The sequence below is a fragment of the Asterias amurensis genome, chromosome 13 (genome assembly GCF_032118995.1).
Source record: "Asterias amurensis chromosome 13, ASM3211899v1".
In the NCBI taxonomy this organism is placed as follows: domain Eukaryota; kingdom Metazoa; phylum Echinodermata; class Asteroidea; order Forcipulatida; family Asteriidae; genus Asterias; species Asterias amurensis.
The window spans coordinates 12,245,279-12,260,051 of NC_092660.1; the positions used below are offsets into that span (position 1 = coordinate 12,245,279).

General features: G+C 36.2%; 1 protein-coding gene and 1 long non-coding RNA gene across 2 annotated transcripts; both read left to right on the forward strand.

Annotated features, from left to right (window-relative positions):
• Nucleotides 1-308: 308 nt before the first annotated feature.
• On the forward strand, nucleotides 309-4,158 carry LOC139946336 (uncharacterized). Its single transcript, XR_011787228.1, has 4 exons — nucleotides 309-443; nucleotides 850-965; nucleotides 1,715-1,819; nucleotides 2,419-4,158. It is a non-coding gene; the product is annotated as an uncharacterized lncRNA (long non-coding RNA).
• Nucleotides 4,159-5,483: 1,325 nt separating this feature from the next.
• On the forward strand, nucleotides 5,484-12,545 carry LOC139946433 (dynein light chain Tctex-type 5-like). Its single transcript, XM_071944079.1, has 4 exons — nucleotides 5,484-5,615; nucleotides 7,910-8,141; nucleotides 8,673-8,829; nucleotides 9,245-12,545. Exons 2-4 carry the CDS (start codon nucleotides 7,912-7,914, stop codon nucleotides 9,401-9,403), a joined length of 546 nt encoding a protein of 181 aa, XP_071800180.1. The 5' UTR covers nucleotides 5,484-5,615; nucleotides 7,910-7,911; the 3' UTR covers nucleotides 9,404-12,545.
• The last annotated feature ends 2,228 nt before the right edge of the window (nucleotides 12,546-14,773 follow it).

Sequence of the window (14,773 nt, forward strand, 5' to 3'; positions counted from 1 at the left end):
GGGGACACCGTAGGTGACATTGGTTTGGTAACGTATTGAGGTTATCTCAAGTGGGGGGGGGGGGGGTAGTGCTTTCTCCTTTACCAGCCCGGCTTCTGATGATTGATACCCAAGCCGACATCCGTATGGACTAGTATAAGGGGGTAACCCTGTTTCAGCCAAAAGAGTATAGGTGGCAACGGCCCCTCGAAAATAGTTTATAAGGCAACGGCCTTAAGTGTCTTGCGACTTGCGAAAGAAAAAGTGACCCAAAAAGTGATAAGGGTGGACCCGACTTTGGCTAGTTGATAAGACCCAAAAATGCTAACCTTTTTGATATTTTTTCTTTCAAATTGCAGATCCTGTTTTCTTCTTGAGGATGATGAAGTGTGTGTATGCGATGACATTTTCACTGGGCCGAGGTGATGCCAATAAGCAGGATCAGTGGTCTTGAAAGAGATTTGGTAATGTATTGGTAGTATCAATTAAAAGTTTGGAGAGATGTCCTTATTATTTGACAACGACTCAATTTATAAATTTTGACAAAATTTTGACAAATTTAAACAAATTCAAACCTTAGTTTATTGATGACTTCGAAGGAAAAACGAAACATGCTCCAACAAAAAAATAGGTTTTTAATCTGTTACCAATATACAACTGTCATTATTTTTAGATTCCAACAGCAAATATTAACGACCAGCCAACTTGAGAACCAGCTAACTTGCTTTAAAACAAAGAGAATTTCTTTGTACAATCCAAGCAAACTGAAATCCCTCCTACAACAATAGAAGTCGGCTTTTCTTGCATTTTATCATTAAGATGTGTAAAATAATTAATATATTTGTTTGTTTTTACTAATTTTACCCTCAGTTGAGCAATTTATTGCGGATTGGTGACTATAACATGACCTGTTTTGGATGCAAGCGTCGTTGGAGGATACAGGGAGTGGTGTCTCACCTGTTCGGATGAGCACAGCAAACAACATAGTAAGTTTGTAAAAAAAATCATCTGAAACTTGTCTTTGTAGGGAATGATAGTCTCACAACTTTGGCAAAGGGGTTTTAACATTAAAATGTTTCAGAAATGGCACTTTTGAAGGTTTCAAATACTAGTAATAATAGTATCGAAGTGTTATATAGCGCACGCATAAACTAGTTACTCAAGGTGCTGAGTATTATACAATTATCAATTGAAAAAAAAGTCCTGTCATTTCCATACAAGTTAATAATGATATCAATATCACCCGAACAAAGATATTGACAAAATAGGGATACCGCCAATATAGGGCCAGATAGCTCAGTTGGTAGAGCGCCGGCACGTTAATCCGGAGGTCGTTGGTTCGAATCCCACTCTAGTCAATTCTTTGTTCAACCCCCAAAATCAAGTTAATAATGGTGAGAAAGTACTACTTACTATACATGGGACAACAACCCAATCTAAAAAAAAAAAGGATTTTGAATAAATCTGAATCTTATATATGGATGGCATTAAAGGAAAATGGAAACTTGCACCAACACAATCTGATTTGTAGTATGTCAAACGAATCTTAAGAAAAGCGTTGTTGTTACATGCAATTATTTAGAATTCCAATTTGCTTTCAATTTGTTTTCTGTGTAGAATCCAAATAAACTTAAATCCCCCCCCCCCAAAAAAAAAATGGAAGTCGGCTCTTCTTGCAGTTTATCATACAGATGTGTAAAATCATTTTGTTTGTGCCTAATTGATTGTCCCTCAGTTGAGCTGTCCATTGTGTATTGGTGACTACAACTGGACCTGTTTGAGATGAGCATCATTGGAGGAAAGCCTATACAGGTGCAAAGAGTCAACAATGGACTGCATAGTAAGTTTAACACAAAAGTAAAACTTCCATTCGAAGAAAAGGTTCATTTAACAAATTTTGGCAAAGAGGTTCAACAATTCATAATTAGCACCTATGAAGGTTATACCCCCAAAATGGAAAGAATACATTCATTTTCATCCTTTAGTTTGCAATTAATACACCATAAAACCTCCTTGTTAAAAAAAAATACTAAAAAAGGATAAGACGATTTTCAGGAAAAAAGAAAATCTTTTAAGACACAAACAGATTTTTAAAAAGATTGTTTTTCATGTTTATTTTTGGTGTGTATTTTCAATGAGATGAAGAACTGATTTGAGTTGCATGAGAATGTTCTTGCACATTCAGACTTTATATTCATCAGCAACAACTGCAGTATCAGGCTATTCAAGCCTGTGCATTAACTGCGACATCACCATCATGGTTAGACTGCAGGACTTGCAACCACAAGATTGTGGGTTCGAATCCTACCAAGCCTCTACTGATTTCACAATGACTAGTTGTCGTCTCAGTAACAGAATTGCAATTTGTGAACTGAAATGTATATTTAAAGGGGTCATCTACAATAGTAATCTTTGAAACTTTTATATTTTCTACCACAGATTGAGACGATGACCTTTGAGGCTATTAACTCTTGTTTGACATGAGGAATGACTGTGTCAATTTTAGCCAGATGTCTGTACACTGCAAGTTCAACTGTGAATTGAAGGGTATGGATGTTGAGGCTTAACCAACGCTTTTTGGACTGTGTGCCACAACTGAAGGACCGCGTGAAGTCTATAAAAGATTAACTCTTGACTACAAGTTTATGAACTTTGCAACGAACACTTTGGATTGGCACCAACTAACGATAGACTTTGTCAAGTCTAGCCAGGGATGTTGAGGCCCGACCAACGCTTTTTGAACTGTATGCCAAACTTCCACCAACTAAAGGACTACGTGAAGTCTAGTGTGATGATTATCCACTACAAGTTTATCGAATGAATTGGAAAACTTTGTAACAGACCCTTTGGATTGTTACCAACTAGTAAGATGGCTCCCCACTTGTTAGACTGAAGCAAATTGGAACCATGACGACTCCTTACTGTTTAAAGACACTCCATGTTCAAACCAATATACCAATATTATAACAAACCAATTTTTTTATATTTTTTTTTGAAAACTTATTCTCATTTTTTACCTTGAAGTGGCATTTTAGGCACTGTGTGTATGGCGACTTGTATAACAATTTTTTGGTTTAAATGTCGCAGCCACTAATTCAGACAAGCCCTTATAAAGTTGAATGTTTACTCAGTTAGCCTGAGATACTGGTGGACACCATACTATGACACTATCTGGTTTGGGTTAATCTAGAAATCAAATCCAAACCAATCAGTGCACTCATATTATGGTGTCCACCATATTTCAAAGCTAGGCTAATGAGCTCTTCTTGAAGCATCAACATTCAATACCATTATTGTTCAATGTAGCTCGGTACTCACATCAATTGCATTACTGCCAACATTTACATCTTGCTATATCAGACAGATTTTTCCACAATATCTATGGAGGTTATTTAGATGATATTCAATGTAATGAGGGGAAAAAAGTTTCCATATTTAATCTTTGAGATTTTCAAATCTATCCATCAGATTATATAAAGATTGTAACAATTTCATAATGAAAGTTGGCAGCTCTGCAGTTACTGTGATAAAATTAATTAGCACGCCTGCCTGCATTTCTGGTTTTAACCATAGGACAATCAAATTCGATTCAATTTACGTTCAAAACCATGGAATTTGATGGTGTCAGAGGAGCTAGGGATTTCAACTCTAACTATTGGTGCAGCTTTTGTATAAAGAACAAACAGTCAAACAGTTTTTAACAATGTCAGTTGTGTAATGTAGCTATAATTGCTTAAAATAAAATTGACCAATCTCAAACCGTGGCCAAAACACTGGCTGGGTCACTTTATTATGGAATAAACTTTGTAAAATAAATTATGAAGGTATAGAAATCTACCTCGGCACCAACCACTACTCAATCCGCTCATTAGAAATGAGTCATTTGATTTTGGCATGCATTTTCGTCTATCTGGCACTCAAAAGAACTTTTGGTTATAATATTTTATAATAGATAATTATTATAAATCATTGTAATTTTTTGTAGTGTTTATTTCATGTAGTTTTTCTGTTACAGTACTGTAAGACAAAGCCCATGCACATGGATGGTAGGCCTACATGTTTTAAAAAACTTAAAAAAGCCTTTATAGCAGCTTTCGATAGTTTAAAGAATTTTGGGGAAACATTTCACTTCTAAAAAAAATGTGGTGATGTAAAAATACATCAGTGTTTATGCTCCAACTACCGTTTGAATTGTTATTGTATAATACAAAATTTGACATCTAAAGGATTAAAACAACCGAGTGGTTTTAACAAACCAAAAGTACACCATGCCTAAGCATTACTTATTTACATTAAATATTACTGTCTTATTGTGCAAAGTTTGTTCTTGCATGTTATGATCATTCCTACGGGAGTGGGAGTAATTGACGAATCCTTTGCATTATAGTTCAAGGGGGGTTGGCCTACTTTACCAGCAGGATAGTACACAAGTCTGGAGCTTGATGGTGATTTGTTGAACATCTGAGAGGACTTCTCTAGGTCGAGACAGTTTAGCACTTTCCCCTAAAAAAAATTGTTTTAAAGGCAGTGGACACTATTGGTAATTACTCAAAATAATTATTAGCATAAAAAATATTCTTGGTGACGATTAATGGGGAGAGGTTGATGGTACAAAACATTGTGAGGAACAACTCCTTCTGAAGTGCCATAGTTTTTGAGAAAGAACTAATTTTCTACGAATTTGATTTCGAGACCTCAGATTTAGAACTTGAGGTCTCGAAACGCACACAACTTTGTGTGACAATGTTTTTTTTTTTTCTTGCATTATTATCTCGCAACTTCGATGACCGATTGAGCTCAAATTCTCACAGGTTTGTTATTTTATGCATATGATGAGATACACCAAGTGTGAGGCTAGTCTTTGACAATTACCAATAGTGTCCTCTGCCTTTAATCTGAAATAATAATAATAATAGATTCCTCAAAGTCACTGCACAATGATGTGCAGAGTTTCAACATGGGAATGATAATAATAGGCCAAGTTTCATTTTTGTTCTTTTTGTGTGTTATAATGGTTGAATATTTAGGGTGTTCTCGGGGAAGGGAATCTGTCCCTAATAATGGGAAGTTTACATGGGCTGAAGGATGACGATTCAAAAGAGGGCGCTATCAGACGAAGTTTGTACTCGGTTCACAATTATGTTGGGACAGAATGTCCTGCCATGCCACATGCGAATGAAAACATAGCCTTATGACCTTCCCATGCAGTATAGCCTCAGGTGGATTCCCTTTTTTATAGCTCAACGATTAAATATTGATCATGCCACAGAAACAACACCGGACAACAAGGATGAACTTTCATTAATCTGTGCTGTAATTAAAATTTATCTTCTACTTCCAGTGTCCCCAATTTTTTCAATGACCGATTATCCGAATGACCTAATATACAAAAAAATAATAATACAAAATTTCATCCCCACTTTTGTGTAACTACTTGATCACGCCCCTGTCAATTCTTTTCTCTAGCGCCCTCATGTGGCGACTATTGTGACAACTTTTTTACCGTCATCCCAAACATCGCTCATCCATCATGCGCGCTGAAGATTCGAAGGTAGCTCGCCGTATTTTCTACCGCTAAACCTTCTTGTTTAGTCAAGTTTTCACCCTAAGTTGATAGATGTGACCAGAACCAAAAGGTAGGGGTTACATCCTTAACTATAAACGAGATGATTTTGTCACAGTACATTCAGCATTTTGTAATGATTGGCAGGTTTATTGAAGTGACTTTTTACGCTCTGTTGTCAATAACAATACCGACCGTAATCTGGTCAATACGATCACATCACACACTATTGCAAACAAAGCGAGTGCAATCAATCGAGAGTGACAGACACACAATAAATAGCGTGCGGAGTCCAAACTGAACAATGATTGTATGTAAACACAGTGTCGTTGAACATTGACATTACATTGTTCGTAGTTGGTGATAATCGTAACCCTCTCTCCTGACGTTGCGTTTTTGTTCAGAGTGATGATACTAATGGATAAACAAATCGTTCCCGACGTTCGTAGAATCTGCTTTTATTATTGAAATTTATTCTGTGATTTGACATGTTTTAATTTTTTCGATGGATAATTTTGTAAATATTTATTTTAAATGAACACGTTGCCTTGGATTGGTCGAGTTGGTCTTTAAAAAGCGTTTGTCTAACCGTTTGTTATTAAAATGCATTGGTTAGGAAGATGATTTAAAGTAGAATACAATGATTTAAAACACAAACTTGCCCTGAAATTGCTTGGTTTTCTTTTAACTTTACGAACTAACACAGTCGGCCATTTATGGGACAGAAATGGCCGACTGTGTTAGTCGATGATGTAAAAGGAAAACCACGCAATTTCGAGTGATACTTGTGTGGATCATTATGTTCTACTTATAAAATAGCTTTCTTATCATATTTTTATATGCATTTCATAACAAACCGTTTCAAACACTCATCAAAGACCAACTCGTCCGATCCAAGGCATTGTGTTCCTTTAAAGTAAGTTACTGAATGACTTGCATATACCTTTTTTGTGGTTAGGCCCTACATGTAGTTGCGATATCGTGACCCCCCTCCCGATTCGCCGTCGGCGTCTGGGAGGAGGGTTACGTAATGTCTCAATTATCGCAACTAACCACAAAAAAGGGTATGCATGTGCAGTCATTCAACAACAAACTGAGGAAGATGAGATTGATTTTTATAAATGGTAAATTTAGAATTGACGTTGCAGAGTCATTACAAATGAATATACTCTAAAAAAAATATATATACATTTTATTGAGAAAGCTAACTTTTTGGCTTGTAAAAAATATAGAATTATTTAAAAAAGTTGATATTGAAACGAAGGCCCAATATTGTACTTGAAATTTTTTAAACGTGCAAAAACCTAAGTCTGTGGTAATAGGCCTACTTTTGATTTGTGTTTTCAGATTATTACTTTTCTAAAAATAATGGTTTGGATAAACAATTAATGCCTAAGAATTTCCCAATCAAACTCTCTTGTTTTAAAGAAACCCACACACTGTGCACAGTAAAACAAACACTTTATAATGCCGTACACATACTACTCTATGGCATGAGGATACTGTTTGCTTTGCCCACGTACCGTACTAACAGCGTGCTAATTAAAGTGTAATTATTAGGTTACAGTTCAATACCTGCTGCAGATGAAGTTGTCTTTGGGAATTCATCCATATTTTTTTGCTTTCTTATTTTTTGCAACTGAAAGAAAAAATCACAGAACATTATGAAACAACACTAATATGAAACAAGATATTCTGTTGACAATTTTCTCCCTCTCTACCATTTTTCGCATCTCAAAGTGAAGTTAAAGGCAGTGGACACTATTGTTAATTACTCAAAATAATTTTTAGCATAAAACCTAATTTGATAACGAGTAATCCATGGGGAGAGGTTGATAGTATAAAACATTGTGAGAAACGGCTCCCTCTGAAGTGATGTAGCTCTCGAGAACGAAGTAATTTTCCACCAATTTGATTTAGAGACCTCAGATTTAGAATTTGAGGTCTCAAAATCAAGCATTTCAAAGCACACAACGAACGTGTGACAAGGGTGTTTTTTCTGTCATAGTTATCTCGCAACTTCGTCGAACAATTGAGCTCAATTTTTTACAGGTTTGTTATTTTATGCATGTTGCTCCACCAAGTGAGAAGACTGGTCTTTGACAATTACCAATAATGTCCAGTGTCTTTAAGCTGGCATAATGGCCAAAACTGGATGGTGATTACACACAGTGGCTTGCACAAAGTTTCACAGTATGTGTAAACTAAGATACACAAACAGTTGTCCATAGCTACCTGCCTCGTCGTTAAACGAGACACAAGAGGGATAAATACTTAATTAACTCTCACACAACCCCCAGTCTCGGATATTAATTGTTTACTCAGCCCTTTCATTACTAAACTGCCTCTGGTGTTTTGTTGAAACAGCGATGACTGCCAATATAGACAGCTTGAACGCACAGATGGCTGCGAAGATAGCTAAGGAGTCACAGGTCGGCATGGGACGTTCCAGTCTCTTCGCTATTGCAAGGCAACCTCACAATACGGGCTCCAAGAGCTATGTATCCCTCGGAGTGGCACCCACCCATGATGATGACGACTTCGCGTCCCAACAGAAAGTGGAATATGAAAACTCCTATAGAATGGAACCAGCTACAAGGTGGGTAGTGGATAGATAAAAAATACATCATCAGGTCAATCGGGGGTCAGGCCTGGAATTTTATTTTTAATACATGTTGAAAGAGCAAGGCAATTTGTATTTTGCAAAGGGCACTTCCATTAGAAAATCTTAAAAGTCTATGGAAAGCTCAATTTATTTTTCAAGAGTAAATTCATCCTCTGCATTTTTTTAATTATCCACTACACTGGGCAGAGTTGAGTTTAATGTTTAGTTCATTATGAAGTCATGAAAAGTCATGAGCGACACAGTTGGTTCACCAAACAGGTAGTCGCGATTTTTTTGTAGTGGCGACGATTTTGTAGTAGACGTGGCGGCACGATTAACCAAGGTAGTTGAATAGTCGTGACTGCGACACTTCCGCACTAGTCACCTAGGCCTAGTGCAAACCAAAATTGTTTAAAATATACACAGTCAGTTTTCCTTACAAGTGGTTTATTATTTGAAATCTTGACGAGTGTAACTAGTTACTTACCGCTAGCTTAGTAGACCCTTCTTTTTTTCTTTGCACAGATTTGTTCCAGAGAAAGTGAGACCAATCTTAATTGAGACGTTGGAGAAGGAATTGGAGAATATGGAGTACGAACCCGTCTTATGCAGTATGCAAAGTAAAAGCATAGCTCAGGAAATCAAACTCAGGGTCAAGGCTTTGAATTATGCCAGATTCAAGGTTAGTAGTTCTACTAAGCAAAACAATAGAGGGGTACCATTGAAATAACCACTTATCAATGTAAAAACATGGCATTTTGGATGGTTACCTGTTTCTGCTAAGTAAAGTTTACTTTGCTTAGCAATTATTTGGATGAGTAAATCAATTCTCATCCCTTAGTAGTAGTTTACATTAAACACACCAAACAGCCAACCTTTGAAAGTGGTTTAAGGGTAAGTTGCTCTAGCAACGAAAAGGTCGTGGGTTCGAATCCAACCAAGTGATTTGCCTCTGTGTTTTTTTTTTCCACAGAACTCGGGGAAAGAGTTTACAGTGATTAATACACATTGGTGTATGGGTAAAAACAAATTATATGGAAATTTCTTTTATTGCCTCTCATCAAAGTAAAGATCTGTTTATTATATGCCTGACTCAGATTGTGTGCCTTGTGAACATCGGTGAAAAGAGAGACCAGGACGTGAGGCTGGGAAGCCGGTGCCTATGGGATTCCAGCAGGGATAACTTTGCCTGTGCATCGTATGAGAACCCGTACATCTACGCCACGGCCACCGTGTATGCTATCTACTATGAGTAACACGCATTGATATACTACCAGAGGAGTATTAAGCCCGGTTTATACTCCCTGCGAAAGCAAAATGGGAAGCGAATTTTGACGCCACAAATTAGCAATGAATAGTTTGTTTCAGTTGCCTTTGTGCTTAACTCCTGCAAAACACCCGCTGCGAAAACAGCCATGTGAGGTCAAAATTCACTACGCATTCACATTTTAGCAGGAAGTATAAACCTAGCTTCAGGCTGTGTCAGAATTAGTGGCTACAGCTACGGCTATGGCTGGATTTTCTCATCATCATGCATTGAAGTATAGGACATACTGAGCAACACCCTTAGCAACAGTCGTAGCCGCAGCTGTAGCCACCAATTTGGATGCGGCTTCAGGTACCTTGATATCATTATGTTGTTGTTATTTCATGTTTTAAAGATACTATCTCTTTGCTTTCACTGAACAATTCAATCCATCTTAACCTTTGACCTTCTATTGAAGCTGAGGCTTAAGTGTGTACAACCATGATAGGTCAAAGGTCAAGGTCTGAAGCTCTGATTTGTTCAGCAAAAGCCTAACCCAACAACGTTCAATAAGTTTTTCTGAAATTTGTGTTCACAATGAAATGATCGGAAATTGTTTGATTCTAATGAGTTGGTTTGACTAAAGTATGTATCTTTAGCAAAGCTGCTTTCAAAACAGTACCTTAAAGTGATTTATCCTTATAAACTTTCATTTAAAACTGGTTGGTTTTATTTAGTGCAATTTTTACAAAACAGTACATTTATTTGGTGCAAATAGACTCTTCATTTGAAAAGGAACTACTTCAAACGTGATCAGCACAAGGGTATTTGCAATTTTTTTTAAAGCTATTTTTTTTAAGTCATGATGCTTCACTCGGTTTTCTGTGCTAAAGGGCAACACTAGGATGACATTGGCATAATTTAAGGGGCATCAAGGCAATGACACACTGCTTGGGGCCAATAGCCTCCATTGCCTTTGTGAAGTATCAGGCCTGTTTATATATATATTATATTTTGTTTGGGACCAATCTAGGAAATGTTTTCTAGAGTAAATTCAAAGAAATAGAAATAATACCATTTATAGTGCCATTCCTTCAATTCAAGGAATTATTTGTCTTGATCCCTATTTTAAGCACAGTTTCTAAGCGAAGAGATTTGATGAACAGGGTATTAAGTTGTATTTCGTTTTTTTAACAGAGGGTTCATTCTATATAGCTGCTAAGTGGAGTAAAGGTGGTTAAAGGTTTGAAAGTGCTGCTTAGCACCAATAGGCTACAATCTTGGAATGAAATGTGATGCATATTGTGTACGCCTGGGTTTCTTTTTTTTTCTGTAAGTATTTTTTAAACATTTTTTGCTTAGCAGCTCTTTTGAATCAGAATACTGGACATTTGACATGCAGTTAAAGTGTGAACTTTGTTGTTGAATTTTCCTTCCATTACTATTTGTTGGAGGTGCTACTTTTTTGAGTTGGAAGTGCATTATCTGTTTGTTTATGATGTTTTGCTGGTGAAAGTCCAGCAGTGTTAAAAGTATTAGACATTGCAAGTTACAGTACTTTACATGAAATGTTTGGATTACTTTATTGCTGTTGTTGTTTTGGGGTTGTTGATTTGACGCTCCACCCCAACCCCTCCTCATGGGTAGACAGCCTTTGGCAAAATGCTTATAGTGCTCGAATCCGACGCTCAGTGTCACTCATGGTCCTATATCTTTATTATCTCTGGCCATTATTTTACTCTTAAACCGCCTCATCAGCTCCCTTGGGAGTATATATCCTGTGTTGCCAATATGTAGCGCCCCCATGATTCAGAAGAACTATCTATGCCACAGGTACCCATGGCGAGGCGGTGAGAAGCAAGTGTCACGACTGGGATTCGAACCCTTATACCAATGACCGAGACACCTGTGCTCAATTTTATAAAGCTGTTAAGCTGAGCAAATTTCTATGCTAAGCAAAACAAAATGTATGGGGCAACAGTCACAAAAATGTTATAAATTATATGGATCTATGGCTGGTAACCAGTTTCTGCTAAGCGATATTTGCCTGTGCTTAGCAAGTTATATGAAATTACAAGCTATATGAAATTGGGCCGAGAACTTGAGTCTGGCGCACTTGAACTGCTCAGTCTTGAGCCCATGACGTGCCTGTCTACCAGTATTTTGGAGTTACTTAAAATAAACTGTCATTTTTGTACTTTCTGCATGTGTTAATTTATTAGTGGAATCAAATCATACAGCCTTGCCATGTAAATGTCAAAATTTAGTATTCTACAAAGTTTTTAGATCAATTTTATATAATAAAGAACAAGTTTAAGGTTGGCCTTCATGCTTTGCCATTTCATGATGAACTGTAGTTTTACTGTTGCAATAACCTCAAAACATCTCACAAATAAAATAGTGCATTATTTTTAAATATAGTTATTTAGTATAGTTAAAATTTAGTCTCGATTTGAAGCTGAATATCAATTTGTACCATTGTATACACAGTTCCGCAATTATACTCATAACTTGCAATATATCATTTTCATTTTGTATTAACATGAATTAGTAATCTCCATACTCAGTTATTGTATCACATTTTTATTTGTTTATTAGTTGTAAATCTTACAGCAGTGTATTTGTACACCGTATTATTATCACATTTCTATCTGTATTCATTGTTAGTCTTTTAGCAGATTATATTTTTTGTTCAATGTAAGGCTGAAGCTGTACCTTCTTATAGATTTGAGAAAATGTAATTTATTGTTAGTTATTAGCTCGTAAACTGCTACCAACCAAAAGAACTTATTATGGTATGAATGCAAAAATACGAGGTTGAAGAAACAGTTAACGGCCTGACGTTTTGACCCTAGCAGTGTCTTTCTTGAAGGCTAAAAGGAGAAAATCTCTGCTAGGGTTGAAACGTCAGGCCATTAACTTATTTTTTAACCTTACAGATTTGTAGTTCTTTTTCACTTGTAAGTTCAATATTTCTCTCACTTTTCATGTGCACAATACTTAATACAATAAGTACATTTCACCACAAGGTTCAAATCCTGCTTCCGTAAAGCCTTAAATTTCTTCACATGTTGTATTTTGATAAAATTGTTACGACTATTTTAAAAAGTTTTTACTGTTGCATATTATATGAAAAATTAAATACCGTCCTGTATTTATTTATTCTATACATTTGAGTGTTTACTTGTTTTGTGTATGCAAAATGTGTTATAGTCTGGTGACATGCCCTGATTGAATACTTGGTTGTTTTGATATAGTGAAGGCTGGGGATAAGACCAGTACCATCGACTAGTTTAATTGAAGATTAAAGGACCATTTGCCTTGGATCGGTCAAGTTGGTCTTTGAAAAGCATGTGTAACCATTTGTTATAAAATGCATTGGTTAGAAAGATGTTTTAAAAGTAGAATATAATGATCCACACTAATCTGCTTTGAAATTGCGTGGTTTTTTCTTTTACTTTTCGAGCAAACACGGTCGGCCTGTGTTTGTCGACAAGGTAAAAGGAAAACCATGCAATTTCGCGTGATACTTGTGTGGATCATTATATTCTACTTTTACAATAGATTTCTAATTATATGCATTTTTAAACAAACAGTTACAAACGCTTTTCAAAGACCAACTCAGCCAATTCAAGGCAATGTGTTCCTTTAACGTTAAACTTCCCTAAGTCCTTAAACCCTTTCAATGCTAGACTCCTCAGTTCTCAAATGCCTTTGTTTTCAAGTATTGTGGTGTTCTAATGAATACATGCTTGCGGCGTGCATGGATATTTAGGTTTGTACTGGAGAATCACTTGTGTAGGAATGAGGCTATGCTGAGGTAAACCGTTGGGGTGTGGTTGGAGGAGGGGCTGTAATTGTCTCCTTACTTTGAAATCATGAAGAAATCAGTCGGAAGAAAGATAATCTTGTTGCGTTTTTTTTTTTTAATTTGACAAGTACACAAGTGTATAGTCTTGTGAACATTTTCAAGCAAAATTTGACAAGTACACAAGACTATAGCCTTGTGAACATTTTCATGCAAAATTTGACAAGTACACATAGCCTTGTGAATATTCTAGCGTAAAATGTGACAAGTACACAAGACTATATATAGCCTTGTGAACATTCTAGCGAAAATTTGACAAGTACACAAGGCTACAGCCTTGTGAACATTTTCATGCAAAATTTGACAAGTACACATAGCCTTGTGAACATTATAGCGCAAAATTTGACAAGTACACAAGACTACAGCCTTGTGAATATTTTCATGCAAAATTTGACAAGTACACCACAAGGCTATAGTCTTGTGAACATTTTCAGGCAAAAGCGCAAAATTTGACAAGTACACAAGACTATAGCCTTGTGAACATTTTCAGGGAAAAGCGCAAAATTTGACAAGCCTTGTGTACATTTTCATGCAAAATTTGACAAGTTCACAATACATGTATAGCCTTGTGAACATTTTCAAGCAAAATTTGACAAGTACACAAGACTATAGCCTTGTGAACATTTTCAGGGAAAAGCGCAAAATTTGACAAGCCTTGTGTACATTTTCATGCAAAATTTGACAAGTTCACAATACATGTATAGCCTTGTGAACATTTTCAAGCAAAATTTGACAAGTACACAAGACTATAGCCTTGTGAATATTTTCATGCAAAATTTGACAAGTACACAAGACTATAGCCTTATGAACATTTTCTGGTAAAAGCGCAAAATTTGACAAGTACACAAGGCTATAGTCTTGTGAACATTTTCAGGCAAAATTTGACAAGTACACAAGGCCATAAGCCTTGTGAACATTTTCAAGCAAAATTTGACAAGTACACAAGGCTATAGCCTTGTGAACATTTTCATGCAAAATTTGAACATTTTAGCGCAAAATGTGACAAGTTCACAAGACTATAGCCTTGTGAACATTAAAGCACAAAATGTGACAAGTACACAAGACTATAACCTTGTGAATATTTTCAAGCAAAATTTGAACATTTTAGCGCAAAATTTGACAAGTACACAAGGCTATAGCCTTGTGAACATTTTCATGCAAAATTTGAACATTTTAGCGCAAAATGTGACAAGTACACAAGACTATAGCCTTGTGAACATTAAAGCACAAAATGTGACAAGTACACAAGACTATAACCTTGTGAATATTTTCAAGCAAAATTTGAACATTTTAGCGCAAAATTTGACAAGTACACATGACTATAGCCTTGTGAACATTTTCATGTAAAATTTGACAAGTACACAAGGCTATTGCCTTGTGAACATTATAGCGCAGAATTTGACAAGTACACAAGGCCTCGTGAACATTTTCAGGCAAAAGCGCAAAATTTGACAAGTACACAAGGCTATAGTCTTGTGAACATTTAAGCGCAAAATTTGACAAGTACACAAG